General features: G+C 53.7%; 1 protein-coding gene across 2 annotated transcripts in view; it reads left to right on the top strand.

Annotated features, from left to right (window-relative positions):
• Positions 1-13,775, top strand: part of LOC142901642 (spectrin beta chain, non-erythrocytic 1-like) — a 45,806-nt gene that overhangs the window by 22,273 nt on the left and 9,758 nt on the right. For both annotated transcript variants that reach the window (XM_076046224.1, XM_076046223.1), the window contains 30 exons: positions 107-258; positions 836-1,009; positions 1,848-1,939; positions 2,058-2,138; positions 2,438-2,553; positions 2,678-2,790; positions 3,089-3,276; positions 3,375-3,492; positions 3,616-3,774; positions 3,958-4,053; positions 4,398-4,604; positions 5,255-5,408; positions 5,588-5,739; positions 5,824-6,042; positions 6,326-6,406; positions 6,517-6,723; positions 6,967-7,178; positions 7,273-7,410; positions 7,544-7,664; positions 7,884-8,099; positions 8,228-8,647; positions 9,502-9,704; positions 9,788-9,878; positions 9,959-10,105; positions 10,209-10,472; positions 10,953-11,177; positions 11,636-11,725; positions 11,836-12,117; positions 13,101-13,231; positions 13,361-13,565. In XM_076046224.1, the coding sequence (XP_075902339.1) occupies positions 107-258; positions 836-1,009; positions 1,848-1,939; positions 2,058-2,138; positions 2,438-2,553; positions 2,678-2,790; positions 3,089-3,276; positions 3,375-3,492; positions 3,616-3,774; positions 3,958-4,053; positions 4,398-4,604; positions 5,255-5,408; positions 5,588-5,739; positions 5,824-6,042; positions 6,326-6,406; positions 6,517-6,723; positions 6,967-7,178; positions 7,273-7,410; positions 7,544-7,664; positions 7,884-8,099; positions 8,228-8,647; positions 9,502-9,704; positions 9,788-9,878; positions 9,959-10,105; positions 10,209-10,472; positions 10,953-11,177; positions 11,636-11,725; positions 11,836-12,117; positions 13,101-13,231; positions 13,361-13,565 (5,054 nt within the window). The remainder of the gene's footprint in view (positions 1-106; positions 259-835; positions 1,010-1,847; positions 1,940-2,057; positions 2,139-2,437; positions 2,554-2,677; positions 2,791-3,088; positions 3,277-3,374; positions 3,493-3,615; positions 3,775-3,957; positions 4,054-4,397; positions 4,605-5,254; positions 5,409-5,587; positions 5,740-5,823; positions 6,043-6,325; positions 6,407-6,516; positions 6,724-6,966; positions 7,179-7,272; positions 7,411-7,543; positions 7,665-7,883; positions 8,100-8,227; positions 8,648-9,501; positions 9,705-9,787; positions 9,879-9,958; positions 10,106-10,208; positions 10,473-10,952; positions 11,178-11,635; positions 11,726-11,835; positions 12,118-13,100; positions 13,232-13,360; positions 13,566-13,775) is intronic.

The raw sequence follows: 13,775 nt of genomic DNA, 5'->3' as shown, positions 1-13,775 counted from the left end.
CTTCTCCGTGTGTTCTGTTTTTTCCGTTGACCCCTCTGACCCCTCTCTTCCTCTCTCGCTCTCTCTCTGTCTCTTCCTCTCTTCCTCTCTCGCTCTCTCTGCGCAGATGAACGTGAGGCGGTGCAGAAGAAGACCTTCACGAAATGGGTCAACTCCCACTTGTCCCGGGTCTCCTGCAGGATCACCGACCTCTACATGGACCTGAGGGACGGACGGAGTCTGATCAAACTGCTGGAGGTCCTGTCGGGGGAGAGACTGGTGGGTGGCTCCTCCTCCTCTTCCTCTTCCTCTTCCTCCTCCTCTAAACATCTCCACCCTGGACCTTCCTCTGACCTTCAGCCCAGTTTCACCTCCATGCCGCTGTCCAGCTATCAGCAGCAGCTGCTCCGACTCTCGCTCTATCTGCTGGGCCTGGAGATCATTAACCGGCCCTGCTGTCTCCCACCTGTACCTGCACCTCCCCTCCAGTTAGCGTGTTAGCACGTTAGCTTCAAGGCCATCCATTTCATGCCTAGGGACCTCATATTAAACCTCAATATGACATCACGGCTTGAGACTCAAGGCATCAAAACTAATAAGTCCACCAAAATTCTACTCTGTGAGCTGAAACTCTCGTCCAATAACCTGCACAATGTCACTGTTTAGTGCAAAACGGCAACAAGACGATAACGGAACAAACCAATGAACTATCAAATTAAATTATTTAACAACTGAACCTTTCCCACGTTATTTACTTTATAAATTGCAGATGATTCAGCAACTAAATCTGCTGGCGTTTTCTCAATCGCAACTTGTGTCATGTGACTAAGAGACGTTCACTGCTGTGTGTCCTCAGCCCAAACCCACCAAGGGCCGCATGCGCATCCACTGCCTGGAGAACGTGGACAAGGCGCTGCAGTTCCTGAAGGAGCAGCGGGTCCACCTGGAGAACATGGGCTCCCACGACATCGTGGACGGGAACCACCGGCTGACGCTGGGCCTCATCTGGACCATCATCCTCCGCTTCCAGGTGAGAGAGTAGGCGTGGCTAGCCGGGCCACACACACCAGGCCCCGCCCACATTGGGCCCCTGCCTCCAGTTGCCCCCTCCCCTCCACACTGCCAGGGGGCAGCACTGCACTGGTGTTAGCTCCGTCAAAATACACCCCAATGCTGTTAGCCATGGGCGCTAAAGATTGATGGACAGCTCGTAAAGAGACAGTTTTAGTGTCTTTTTTTGTCACAGTTTGTTTCTTTGGGCAGGATTTTGCACAGGATACAGCTTGTGTGTGTGTGTTTCATTAGAAGATGCAGCAGGATTTCATTGGCCGACAGCTGCTGCTGCTGCTGCTGCAGCTTTGGCCCCTCCCATCCTGTTCCGCCGAAGTGATGATGTCATCGCGGTCCGTTTATAATCTGCTGGGATTAAAAACGACTCTTTTTTTTTTTTTTAGAGGCTTTAGGGGAGAGAGAGTGGAATGGAGTGACAGAAGGAGTGTGTGTGTGTGTGTGTGTGTGTGTCAGTGTGTGTGTGTGTGTGTGTGTGTCGGGGGTGTTGATGTTGCTGATTTTTGAAGTCCAGTTGTGGCTCGATTTTCTGTCGGACTGAAACGGATGAATGTCCGTCAATGAAGGTGAGCTGTGTGCATGTGTGCATGTGTTTGTGTGTGTGTGTCGGCTCAGTGAGGACCTTCATGAAGCAGGGCAGGTTGAATGGAGGTTGTGTTCTTGACCTTGAACACCGGGATGCTTAAAAATACTGAGTTGACCTGGAAAAGTAAGTCTCGGGGGCGGAGCTGCTGCTGTACAGGAGTGTATTAAGTGTGTGTGTGTGTGTGTGTGTGTGTGCGTGCACGTGTCTACCTCAGATCCAGGACATCAGCGTGGAGACGGAGGACAACAAGGAGAAGAAGTCGGCCAAAGATGCTCTGCTGCTGTGGTGCCAGATGAAGACGGCCGGGTGAGACGAACCACATTTCCCATCAGCCCCTGCTCCCCTCACCTCGGGCCTAGGCCCCGCATCCCATGACCTCTCAGTTTCCTGACCTGCTACTTCCTGCTTCCTGCTTCCTGTCCAGGTATCCCAACGTCAACATCCACAACTTCTCCACCAGCTGGAGGGACGGAATGGCCTTCAACGCCCTCATACACAAACACAGGTACACACACACACACACACACACACACTCACACACACACAGGAAGTACAGTGTGTCTTCAGTGTCTGCCGCCCCCTGTTGTTCAAGATGAGGAAACGCAGCTTGTGGTGTCAGCTGATGGTCAGCTGTTCCCCTCTGGCTCCTCCCACACCTGCCCAGACCTACCTCACAGCTGACGCCACGCTAGCGTCAGTTAGCTGTAGTCGCAGCAACAGCTGCCGGGTGGGAGTGACAGTCACCTGGCGGGGAGGCGGAGCTTCCCTCGCACGTGATGACACATTGTCTCCGCCCCTCCGCAGGCCCGACCTGATCGACTTTGACAAGCTGAAGAAATCCAACGCCCACTACAACCTGCAGAACGCCTTCAACCTGGCGGAGCAGCACCTGGGCCTGACCAAGCTGCTGGACGCCGAGGGTGAGGAGCACACACACACACACACACACACACACACACACACACACACACACACACACCTGCAGCATCCTCACAGCACCCTGGTTACACTCTGTGTGCTCTGTGTCTGTGTGTGTGTGTGCAGACATCAGTGTCGACCACCCTGATGAGAAGTCCATCATCACCTACGTGGTCACCTACTACCACTACTTCTCCAAGATGAAGGCTCTGAAGGTGGAGGGCAAGAGGATCGGCAAGGTGACCTTCATCCTCCATCACTTCCCCCTCCTCCTCCTCCTCCGTCTCTTCTTCCTTTACCTCTTTCTCTTCCTCCTTCCATCCCCCTTCTCCTTTTCCTTCACAACGTCTCATCCTCCACCTCCTCCTCCTCCTTGTCTCCCTCTTCCTCCTTCCCTTCCTCCTGCTACTCCTCCTTCTCCTCCTCCTCTTACTCCCCTTTTCCATCTCCTCTTCCTGCCCTTCCCCTCCCCCTTTTCACTCCCCTCTTTCTCCTCCTCCTCACCTCACCTCCGTCCCTCTCCTGCGCCCCCTGCAGGTGCTGGACAACGCCATCGAGACAGAGAAGATGATTGAGAAGTACGAGTCTCTGGCCTCGGACCTGCTGGAGTGGATCGAGCAGACCATCATCATCCTCAACAACAGGAAGTTCGCCAACTCGCTGGTGGGCGTCCAGCAGCAGCTGCAGGCCTTCAACACCTACAGGACGGTGGAGAAGCCACCCAAGTCAGTGGAGCACCCATACACACACACACACAGATGTGAACACACACACACACACACCTTGAGGAGGCTGAGGCTCCTCCTCCACTGTGTGTGTGCAGGTTCACGGAGAAGGGCAACCTGGAGGTGCTGCTCTTCACCATCCAGAGCAAGATGAGGGCCAACAACCAGAAGGTCTTCACGCCGCGGGAGGGGAAGCTCATCTCCGACATCAACAAGGTCACATGACAACCAGGCCCGTGATGTCATCACCATGCCCTTCAATAACCTCGCCGTCTCAGCTCACCGGCCCTGTGTGTGTGCGCGTGTGCGTGTGCGCATGTGTGTGTGTGTCTCCTGCAGGCGTGGGAGCGTCTGGAGAAGGCGGAGCATGAGAGGGAGCTGGCTCTGAGGACGGAGCTGATTCGCCAGGAGAAGTTGGAGCAGCTGGCCAGACGCTTCGACCGCAAGGCCGCCATGAGGGAGACGTGGCTGAGCGAGAACCAGCGGCTGGTGTCGCAGGTGAGAGGGACCTCCTGCTGCACCTCCTGCACATCCTACACCTCTTCTACCTCTTGCACCTTCTCCATCCCCTGCACCTCCTCGCATCACTTCCTGCCGGACCTCCTCCTCACCCTGTTTCTTTCTCTCCTCCTCTCCTTGCTTCCTTTCCTTCCCTCCTCTCACCCTCTCCTCTCCCTGCAGGACAACTTTGGCTTCGACCTCCAGGCGGTGGAAGCAGCCACCAAGAAACACGAGGCCATAGAAACTGACATTGCGGCGTACGAGGAACGAGTCCAGGTGAGCTGGTCACGCCCACTGGCCACACCCCTCATTGGTCACGCCCACTGGAAAAGCCTTCCTACAGATAGAACAGTGAACCTTTTTATATTGACCCAAACAAGTTTTGCTTCAACACTGAATATGTAACAAGCAAACCTTAATACTATACAAATAACTTCATATTGCACACATACAAAATCAAATTTTGAGAATAAAAAAAAAAAAAAACATTCATTAAAATGAAATCTCAATAGAAATAGTATGGCTCTTTTTCATTTGCAGCCATCTGATTTAAATTTCAACAGTAACCGTTCTCCTCTTCCTCCTCCTCCTCCTGCTCCTCCCCTGCATCCCCTCTCTAGGCGGTGGTGGCGGTGGCCAGAGAGCTGGAGGCGGAGCACTACCACGACATCAAGCGTGTGACGGCGAGGAAGGACAACGTGCTGCGGCTGTGGGAGTATCTGCTGGAGCTGCAGAAGGCCCGGCGCCTGCGGCTGGAGATGAACCTGGGCCTGCAGAGGGTCTTCCAGGAGATGCTCTACATCATGGACTGGATGGACGAGATGAAGGTGGGCGAGCGCCACTGACGCCTTCGCCTTCAATAAACGCGACAACCCAGTGTGCATTCAAAGAAAACAACAGCGAAACAAAACAAACTGTTTACCTGCATTTTGTTCATCTTAGTTAAAGTGAAAACGGCTGTGTTAAAACCAATACGTCACGTTGAGGTTTCACAGTAAAATACAGCAGCACATATAAAAATTGAATGCAGCCACACAGTAAATTATGAAAATCAACCAGATACTACATAGATAGATACTAGATAGATAGATAAATACTAGATAGATAGATAGATACTAGATAGATACTAGATAGATGGATAGATAGATAAATACTAGATAGATAGATAGATACTAGATAGATAGATAGATACTAGATAGATAGATGGATAGATACTAGATAGATACTTGATAGATAGATACTTCCTGCCTGAACAATTCCTTCCCGGCTGCTATTGACTCGGTCGCCACACTTGAAGCGTGAAAAATCAAACAGCTGTAGTATTTTTCCAACACGACACAGTTCCTGGCTTCTGGGACTCTTCTGAAATGCGCTCTTGCTGCCCCCTGGTGGTGGGAACAGCCACGATGCAGACGCTTTGGTGTGAATTGGGGGGTGAGGCTTTTGATTGGCTGACTGACCCCCCCCCCCGCTGCAGATGCTGCTGCTCTCCCAGGACTACGGGAAGCACCTGCTGGGGGTGGAGGACCTGCTGCAGAAACACGCCCTGGTGGAGGGCGACATTGCCGTCCAGGCCGACCGCGTCCGCAACGTCAACCGCAACGCCCAGAAGTTCGCCATCGACGAGGAGGGTGAGTGGGTGTGTGGGGGAGCAGGGCGGGGCTACTGCTGGAGCTGCCGCTCTCCCTTCTCTCTCTCTCTCTCTCTCTCTTCCTGTCTCTTTCTTCACCCTGTTTCCTTTCATCCTCCTCCTTGTTTCCTTTCCATCCTCTTCACCTTGTTTTCTCTCTTCCTCCCCCCGCCCCACCAGGTTACAAGCCATGTGACCCCCAGGTGATCCGGGACCGAGTGGCTCACATGGACTTCTGCTACCAGGAGCTCAGCCAGCTGGCGGCCGAGCGGCGAGCTCGGCTGGAGGAGTCTCGGCGCCTCTGGAAGTTCTTCTGGGAGATGGCTGAGGAGGTGCGTCCTGACCTCCTGACCTCCACCCCCTCACCTCCCTGAAGTCACCTGACCTGAAGGTGGTGTTGTGCTGTGTGTGAGCAGGAGGGCTGGATCAGGGAGAAGGAGCAGATCTTCTCCTCAGAGGATCTGGGTAAGGACCTGACGGGGGCGCTGCGCCTGCTGAGTCAGCACAAGGCCCTGGAGGACGAGATGAGTGGCAGGTCGGCCCACCTGCAGCAGACCATCAAGCAGGGGGAGGAGCTTGTGGCCGACAACCACTTTGGTGCAGAGAAGATCAAAGAACGAATCCAGGACATCCAGGTGCTTCTGCAGCTTCTGCTGAGGGTCAAAGATGGTGGATCTTTGGGAAACGATCTAACCCTCCTTCTTCTCCTTCCTCCTCGTCCTCCTCCTCCACCTCCTGCTCTTCTTCTTCTTCCTCTTCCTCTTTCTCCTCCTCCTCTTCTCCCCCTCCCATCACCTCTTCCTGTCCCTCCTCCTCATCTCTTCCTCCTTCTTCTCCTCTTTCTTCTACTGCTATTCCTCTCCCTCCCTGTCCTCCTCCTCTTCTTCCCTTCTCTTCCTCTTCTTCCTCCTCCTCCAGGAGCAGTGGGCGTCTCTGGAGCGTCTATCAGCTGTCCGAAAGGCGGCTCTTCAGGAGGCCTGCAACCTGCACCAGTTCCAGGTAGGAGAACCTCAACCACCTTTTCCTCCTCCACCCCCTCCCACCTCCAAGCAGAACATCCCCACCAGCCACCTCAGTGTTCCTCAGTGTTCCGCGTCAATGTTCTCCAGGCGGATGCCGACGACATGGACACGTGGATGCTGGACGTGCTGCGGATCGTCTCCAGCGTGGACGTGGGCCACGACGAGTTCTCCACGCAGGCCCTGGTCAAGAAGCACAAGGACGTGGCTGAGGAGATCGGCAGCTACCGGCCGGTGGTGGAGGCCCTGCACGAGCAGGCCCGCACGCTGCCGCAGGAGAAGGCTGAGTCGGAGGAGGTGACGCAGAGTGACACACACACTGACACACACTGTATATGTATTTATGTATAAGTGTATATATATATGTATGTATGCAGGTACATGTACAGTATGTATGTATGTATAGGTATATATACATATATAAACATATATGGATATACATTAACAAAAAAACAAAAAATGAAATGAAGTCAAATAAATAAATGATAAATAAAAAACTGAAAGTCAGCCAGCCACACTGACAGTGACTGGCTGGTGCAGGTGCGGAGCCGCCTGGCTGGGATCGAGGAGCGCTACCGGGAGGTGGTGGAGCTGACCCGGCTGAGGAAGCAGGCGCTGCAGGACGCCTTGGCCCTCTACAAGATGTTCAGTGAGGCCAACGCCTGCGAGGCCTGGATCGATGAGAAGGAGCAGTGGCTCAACAGCACCGACATCCCCGAGAAGCTGGAGGACCTGGAGGTGGTGCAGCACCGGTGAGCAAGAGCCTCTGGAAGATCTCCGCCATGTGGTGGCACCGCCGCTCCACACCTTCACACCGTCCGATGCCTCGTCCGTCCCGTCCTGCAGGTTCGAGAGCCTGGAGCCAGAGATGAACAGCCAGGCCTCCAGAGTGGCTGTGGTCAACCAGGTGTCCCGGCAGCTCATCCACAGCGGCCACCCCAGTGAGAAGGAGATCAAGGCCCGGCAGGACAAACTCAACACCAGGTTAGAGCACTTCCTCTAGTTCTTCTGGGTTCTATAGTTCCTCTGGTTCCGCTGTTTCCTGCAGTTCCTGTAGTTCATCAGATTCCTATTGTTCCTCTGGTTCCTGTGGTGACTCTGTTGTCCTTCTGCCCAGGTGGAGCCAGTTCAGGGACCTGGTGGACCAGAAGAAAGACGCTCTGAACTCTGCCCTGGGTGTCCAAAACTACCACCTAGAGTGTAATGAGACCAAGTCCTGGATCAAAGAGAAGACCAAGGTACCGACTGGAGATCATCATTATCACAGTTTCTCTTCCTCTGGACGGTCCAGCAGGAAGTCCAGCAGGAAGTCCAGCAGGAAGCGTCTTCTTCTCACTCTCTTCTCTTAAGAACCCGGAGACATTTCAAGCGCTTCCTGTTTGAAACTTCCTGTCTTCACTTCCTCAAAGCCTCCTGGGAGAAGCTGTGGAGCTCTGACGGTTGTGCTGTGTGTGCAGGTCATCGAGTCGACCCAGGAGCTGGGCAACGACCTGGCCGGCGTCATGGCGCTGCAGAGGAAACTGACGGGGATGGAGCGCGACCTGGCCGCCATCGAGGACAAGCTGGGCGACCTGGCCAAGGAGGCGGAGCGTCTGGCCGCCGAGCACCCGGAGCAGTCGGACGCCATGAAGGGGCGCCTGGCCGAGATCACCGCCGTCTGGGACGAGATGAAGGTGGGTGAAACCAAGTCTCCACGTGATCCACAGCTCCGCGCCGTTATAACCACTGGAAAAGGTCCCGCATTGTCCGCGACCACCGGCTCGCCCCACTCACCCGCTCTGCACTCCGCCTCCCCCTGCAGGAGACCATGAAGAACCGCGAGGAGTCTCTGGGTGAGGCCAGCAAGCTGCAGCAGTTCCTGCGCGAGCTGGACGACTTCCAGTCGTGGCTGTCGCGCACGCAGACGGCCGTGGCCTCGGAAGACGTGGCCAACACGCTGGCCGAGGCCGAGAAGCTGCTGGCGCAGCACGAGGGCATCCGCAACGAGGTGCGCAACTACGAGGAGGACTACCAGAAGATGCGCGACATGGGCGAGATGGTGACGCAGGGCCAGACGGACGCGCAGCACATGTTCCTGCGCCAGCGGCTGCAGGCGCTCGACACGGGCTGGAACGAGCTGCACAAGATGTGGGAGAACCGGCAGAGCCTGCTGTCGCAGTGCCACGCCTACCAGATCTTCCTGAGGGACACCAAGCAGGCCGAGGCCTTCCTCAACAACCAGGTGAGCTGGGGGGCGGGGAGGGTTTACTGGGGTCAGAGGTCGGCTGAGGGGCAGGGGTTCCTTTAAACCCGGGCTGTTTAATTCAAACACACGGTGGAGCCAAATACAAAACTTGGACAAAGTCTTGGGCCAACATTGACCCTTTTCATATGGAGCCAATTGAGTTTTGCTTCAACCTGAATATGGAACAAGCAAAGCTTAATACTGTGCAATAAATAACTTGATATTGCACACATGCAAAAATTTAATTTCAAATAAAAAAAATCATCAAAATGAATAAAATGTCAATAAAAATCCTGGCTGATAATGCATTACAAAATGAAATCATAACTATAAACCCCATTAAGTCATTATAATATCCTTCACTGAACGTCCTGTTCTGATTGAGCAGAGCATTCTGGGATTTGTAGTCTTAGCGCTGCATGTGCAGGCCAGCAGCTCTAGTTCTCACTGCGGGCCAAACTTGGTCCGTGGGCCAGAGTTTGACACCTGTGCTCTAAATAAAGATGAGAGCAATAGCATCCAGGAATCCCAGTAGAGTTTCCTGATGGTGCGACACTGCCCCCTAGTGGTGGGAAACCCAAATTACACCAGGAAAAAATGTCTACATGTGTTTTCATGAGTATGAATTTTGCAAGTGACCGTCAGTTAGCCTCATGCTAACTGGAACTGCCAAACTCTCTACCTGCCTCACACCTGCTGCTAGCCTTAGCTTAGATCAGCTGTTTTTTGTGAGCAGGCGCCGCCCCCCCAGTGGCTGGTCCTGATACTGTCTGTGTGTGTGTGTGTGTGTGTGTGTGTGTGTTTGTGTGTGTGTGTGTGTGTGTTTGTGTGTGTGTGTGTGTGTGTGTCAGGAGTACGTGCTGGCCCACACAGAGATGCCGGCCACCCTGGAGGCCGCCGAGGCCGCCATCAAGAAGCAGGAGGACTTCATGACCACCATGGACGCCAGCGAGGAGAAGATCAGCGGCGTGGTGGACGCCGGCCACCGCCTGGTCGCCGATGGCAACGTCAACAGCGAGCGCATCCAGGAGAAGGTGGACTCCATTGACCAGAGGTGGGACCAGCTGCTCCTCTGTGCGTCTGTGGTTTTCCACTCGCTGCTGCAGGTTAAAACATCTCAACTTTGTTGCCCCGCAGACACAAGAAGAACCGAGCGGCCGCCAGCGAGCTGCTGGCCAGGCTGAAGGACAACAGAGACCTGCAGAAGTTCCTGCAGGACTGTCAGGAGGTGAGTGGTCCAGGAGGAGCAATAAGCTCTGGGGCTGCTCCTGCAGGTTCCTCAACGCTATTCTCCCCTCTGGTCTCCAGCTGTCCCTGTGGATCAACGAGAAGATGCTGACGGCCCAGGACATGTCCTACGACGAGGCCCGGAACCTCCACAGCAAGTGGCTGAAGCACCAGGCCTTCATGGCCGAGCTGCAGTCCAACAAGGAGTGGCTGGACAAGATCGACAAGGTGGGACTAGGAGACCCTGGAGCTGCAGGAGCTCCTGGAGCTGCAGGACCTCCAGGTTCTATGGCTCTGCCCCCTCTCAACCTTGCACTTGCTCCTCCTCCAGGACGGCCAGGCGCTGATGGCGGAGAAGCCTGAGACGGAGGCCATGGTGAAGGAGAAGCTGGCCTCGCTGACGGCCATGTGGCAGGATCTGGAGTCCACCACCCAGACCAAGGCCAAGTGTCTGTTCGACGCCAACAAGGCGGAGCTCTTCACGCAGAGCTGCGCCGACCTGGACAAGTGGCTGAATGGTCTTGAGGGCCAGCTGCAGTCCGACGACTACGGCAAGGACCTGACGTCCGTCAACATCCTGCTGAAGAAGCAGCAGGTGAGAAGAGGCAGGAGGAGAACCTCCAGGGGAACCAGCGGTGATCTTTATTAGAGGAACTCACTCAAGCACTGAGCTTTGCTATCCCGCCACAACTGACCGACTCGGCCGATGATGTGTGTCATCACTTCCTGTCGGTTCCTCAGATCAGAGCTCCAACATTCACAAAATCTATGGAGTGAAACATTCTGCAGTTCAGGGGGAGCCTTTACATAATTCAGCTGCACACACACACACACACACACACACACGCACACACACACACACACACGCCCTGCTCTTACATAACCTTTCTTATGTCTCTGCAGTGAGATTTATTTTGTGTGTGTTGGTATGGTAAACATTTTCAATCTTCAAAAACTGGAAGTTAAAATCTCTTCACAAGTTGAAGTTTAACGACAAAAAAAATAATCCGTTTAAGCCTTTTCGCCCCGCTTCCCTGCCGCTGATGCCCGCTGCTCTGCTCTGCTGCTGCCACAGATGCTGGAGAGCCAGGTGGAGGTGCGTCAGAAGGAGGTGGAGGAGCTGCAGGGCCAGTCGCAGGCGCTCAGCCAGGAGGGGAAGGGCTCGGAGGAAGTGGACGGCCAGCGCGTCACGGTGGAGAGGAAGTTCACCGGGCTGCAGGCGCCGCTGCAGACGCGGCGGGAGAAGCTGATGGCATCCAGAGAGATCCACCAGTTCAACCGCGACGTGGAAGACGAAATTGTGAGTGTGTGTTTGTGTGTGTGTGTGTGTGTGTGTGGCGGTGGTCGTGGTTCAGCTGGGAGGGTTTGGGGGCGTGGCAGGACAGGAAGTAAGACTGGGCTTCAAAGAGGAGCACCTCGTTGTTGTTGTTGTGGCTAGCGTTAGCATGAACGTTAGACTTGAGCACAGGCATGGGCAAAGTACGGCGTGGGGGCCATATGGGGCCCGTTAAGGTTATTAATCCGGCCCGCCGAACATGAAGAAATGACATTAATAGTAAGTGAATCATAATTAAGTTGTATTATTTTTTCAGAGTTATTTCAATAAAGAGCTAAATGCTGTGGAGCTTCAAAGACACTGACTTAGAGCTGTAGATGTGATGATATTGTAATGATGACGATGCTGAAATGGAACTTCAGTGGCTGCCAGCTCTGCTCAACCTCTCTCTCTCTCTCCCTCTCTCTCGCTCGCCCCCTCAGCTGTGGGTGGAGGAGCGGCTTCCTCTGGCCACCTCCACCGACCACGGCCACAACCTGCAGACGGTGCAGCTGCTCATCAAGAAGAACCAGGTGAGCAGAGCTCCGCCCCTCAACATGCGCCCCCCCACTCCCCTACCCACACCTCGGTTGGTCATGTGACCTGGCTCTGACCACCTCCCCCCCACCCACCCCTTTCTCAGACCCTGCAGAAGGAGGTCCAAGGCCACCAGCCGCGCTATGACGACATCTTCGAGCGCAGTCACCACCTGCTGGGCGCCGACGAGACGGCGGCGGCGGCGCCCATCCGGGAGCGGCTGGCGGAGCTGCAGGCGCTGTGGCAGCGCATCCAGGAGGAGACGGAGAAGCGTCACACCCGGTTGGGTGAGGCTCATGAGGCCCAGCAGTACTACTTTGACGCGGCGGAAGCCGAGGCTTGGATGAGCGAGCAGGAGCTCTACATGATGTCAGAGGAGAAGGCCAAGGTGAAATCAATGAATTAGAGTCCACCAGACATCAAAATGAATAAATAAAAATGAAATAACAATATAAATAAAAAACTAAAATCATTTAAATTTATTACAATTCCAAAGTAACATAGTCAAATAAATTAAAGTGAATGAATAAAAATTTAAAAATAATTTGATTTAAAATAATGTATTGAAATTAAAATTATAAAGGAAATAAATAAAACATAAAAAGTAAATCAATTTTATAAATAAAATAAATAATTCAAATTCTAATTAGTTTTTACTCCAATCAGTAGCAACAACAGTCATGTCTGTGGGAGCAGCAGTTTGTTTCAACTCAACTGTTTTCGATTTTGATTTCGGTGAAACACCCTCGACGGTCACGGCTGGTGTCACTTCCTGTTTTTTCTCTCCGGGTCACTTCCTGCTCCTGGGGTTTTACCTCTCAGCTGCTCTGCCTTCAGGCAGTCGACCTGTAAAGGTCCGGTGTGTCATATTTGACTTGGTTTATGATTTTTATATGGGTAAAAGTTTAATATGCTGCCCATAAATGCATTGTGTATAATGAAGAATTAGCGATCATCTTGCACCACCATATATTTTAAGTCTGCAGCATGGACAACCCAGCTCGCCTGACAACGCATTTTGTATTTTGGGTGAATGCTTGCATCTTCAAATAAACCAACCATGATGAAGGTGGACGAGGTATCCACATTTGGGTGCGCAGGCCACCGTAGCTCACTGGTAAGCTCAGGATGGGGAGACACAGAGAGAGAGATTGAAAGAGCGCTGCAATCTAAAATGTAACCACCTGATGTCGCTGTTTCGTCGTCAAAATCTCCAACAATTACACACTGGACGTGGGCATCGTGGAGGGAGGGGAAAGGGGGTGGGGCTTTGACAGGATGTCACCATCACAACTTCCTCTCTCTCTCTCTCTCTCTCTCTCTCTCTCTCTCACCCTCCCTCTCTCTCTCTCTCTCTCTCCTGCCTCTCAGGACGAGCAGAGCTCGGTGGCGATGCTGAAGAAGCACCAGATCCTGGAGCAGGCGGTGGAGGACTACGCCGACACCGTCCACCTGCTGTCCAGCACCAGCCGAGGCCTGGTGGCCGCCGGCCACCCGGACAGGTGAGTGGGCGGGGCCTCTGGTTTCGATCACACGGCTCCCTAAGATCAGTGTTTCTCAACCTTATGTTGAGCCACGGAACATTTTTTTTTACATTTAAACACCCCCCCCCCCCTCTTCCCCCACTCCAGCGAGCGAATCGGGATGCGGCAGTCGCAGGTGGACAAGCTGTACGCCGGCCTGAAGGACCTGTCAGAGGAGAGGCGGGGCAAGCTGGATGAGAGGCTCCGCCTCTTCCAGCTCAACCGCGAGGTGGACGACCTGGAGCAGTGGATCGCCGAGCGGGAGGTGGTGGCCGGATCCCATGAGCTGGGCCAGGACTACGAGCACGTCACGGTGAGGAGGGGGAGGAGACTAAGATGAACATTCAAGGAAGCAAAATGAATAAAACACATGAAAGAAAACGAGTGACCGATTTAAAAAGGAGTGAGAAGAATCATAGCTCGTTAACTCTCAACCCCTTTCTCCAATATGTGTGTGTATATGTATACATGTATATAGATGGATAGATAGTGTAGATAGATACGCAGAGACTGTTTGCTAGGA

The sequence above is a fragment of the Nelusetta ayraudi genome, unplaced genomic scaffold (genome assembly GCF_046127955.1).
Source record: "Nelusetta ayraudi isolate G7.1 ecotype Tasmania unplaced genomic scaffold, CSIRO-AGI_Nayr_v1 ptg000089l, whole genome shotgun sequence".
NCBI classification, from domain to species: Eukaryota; Metazoa; Chordata; class Actinopteri; order Tetraodontiformes; family Monacanthidae; genus Nelusetta; species Nelusetta ayraudi.
Note: the sequence above shows the minus strand (reverse complement) of the source record. Positions and strands in the feature narration are given on the sequence as shown.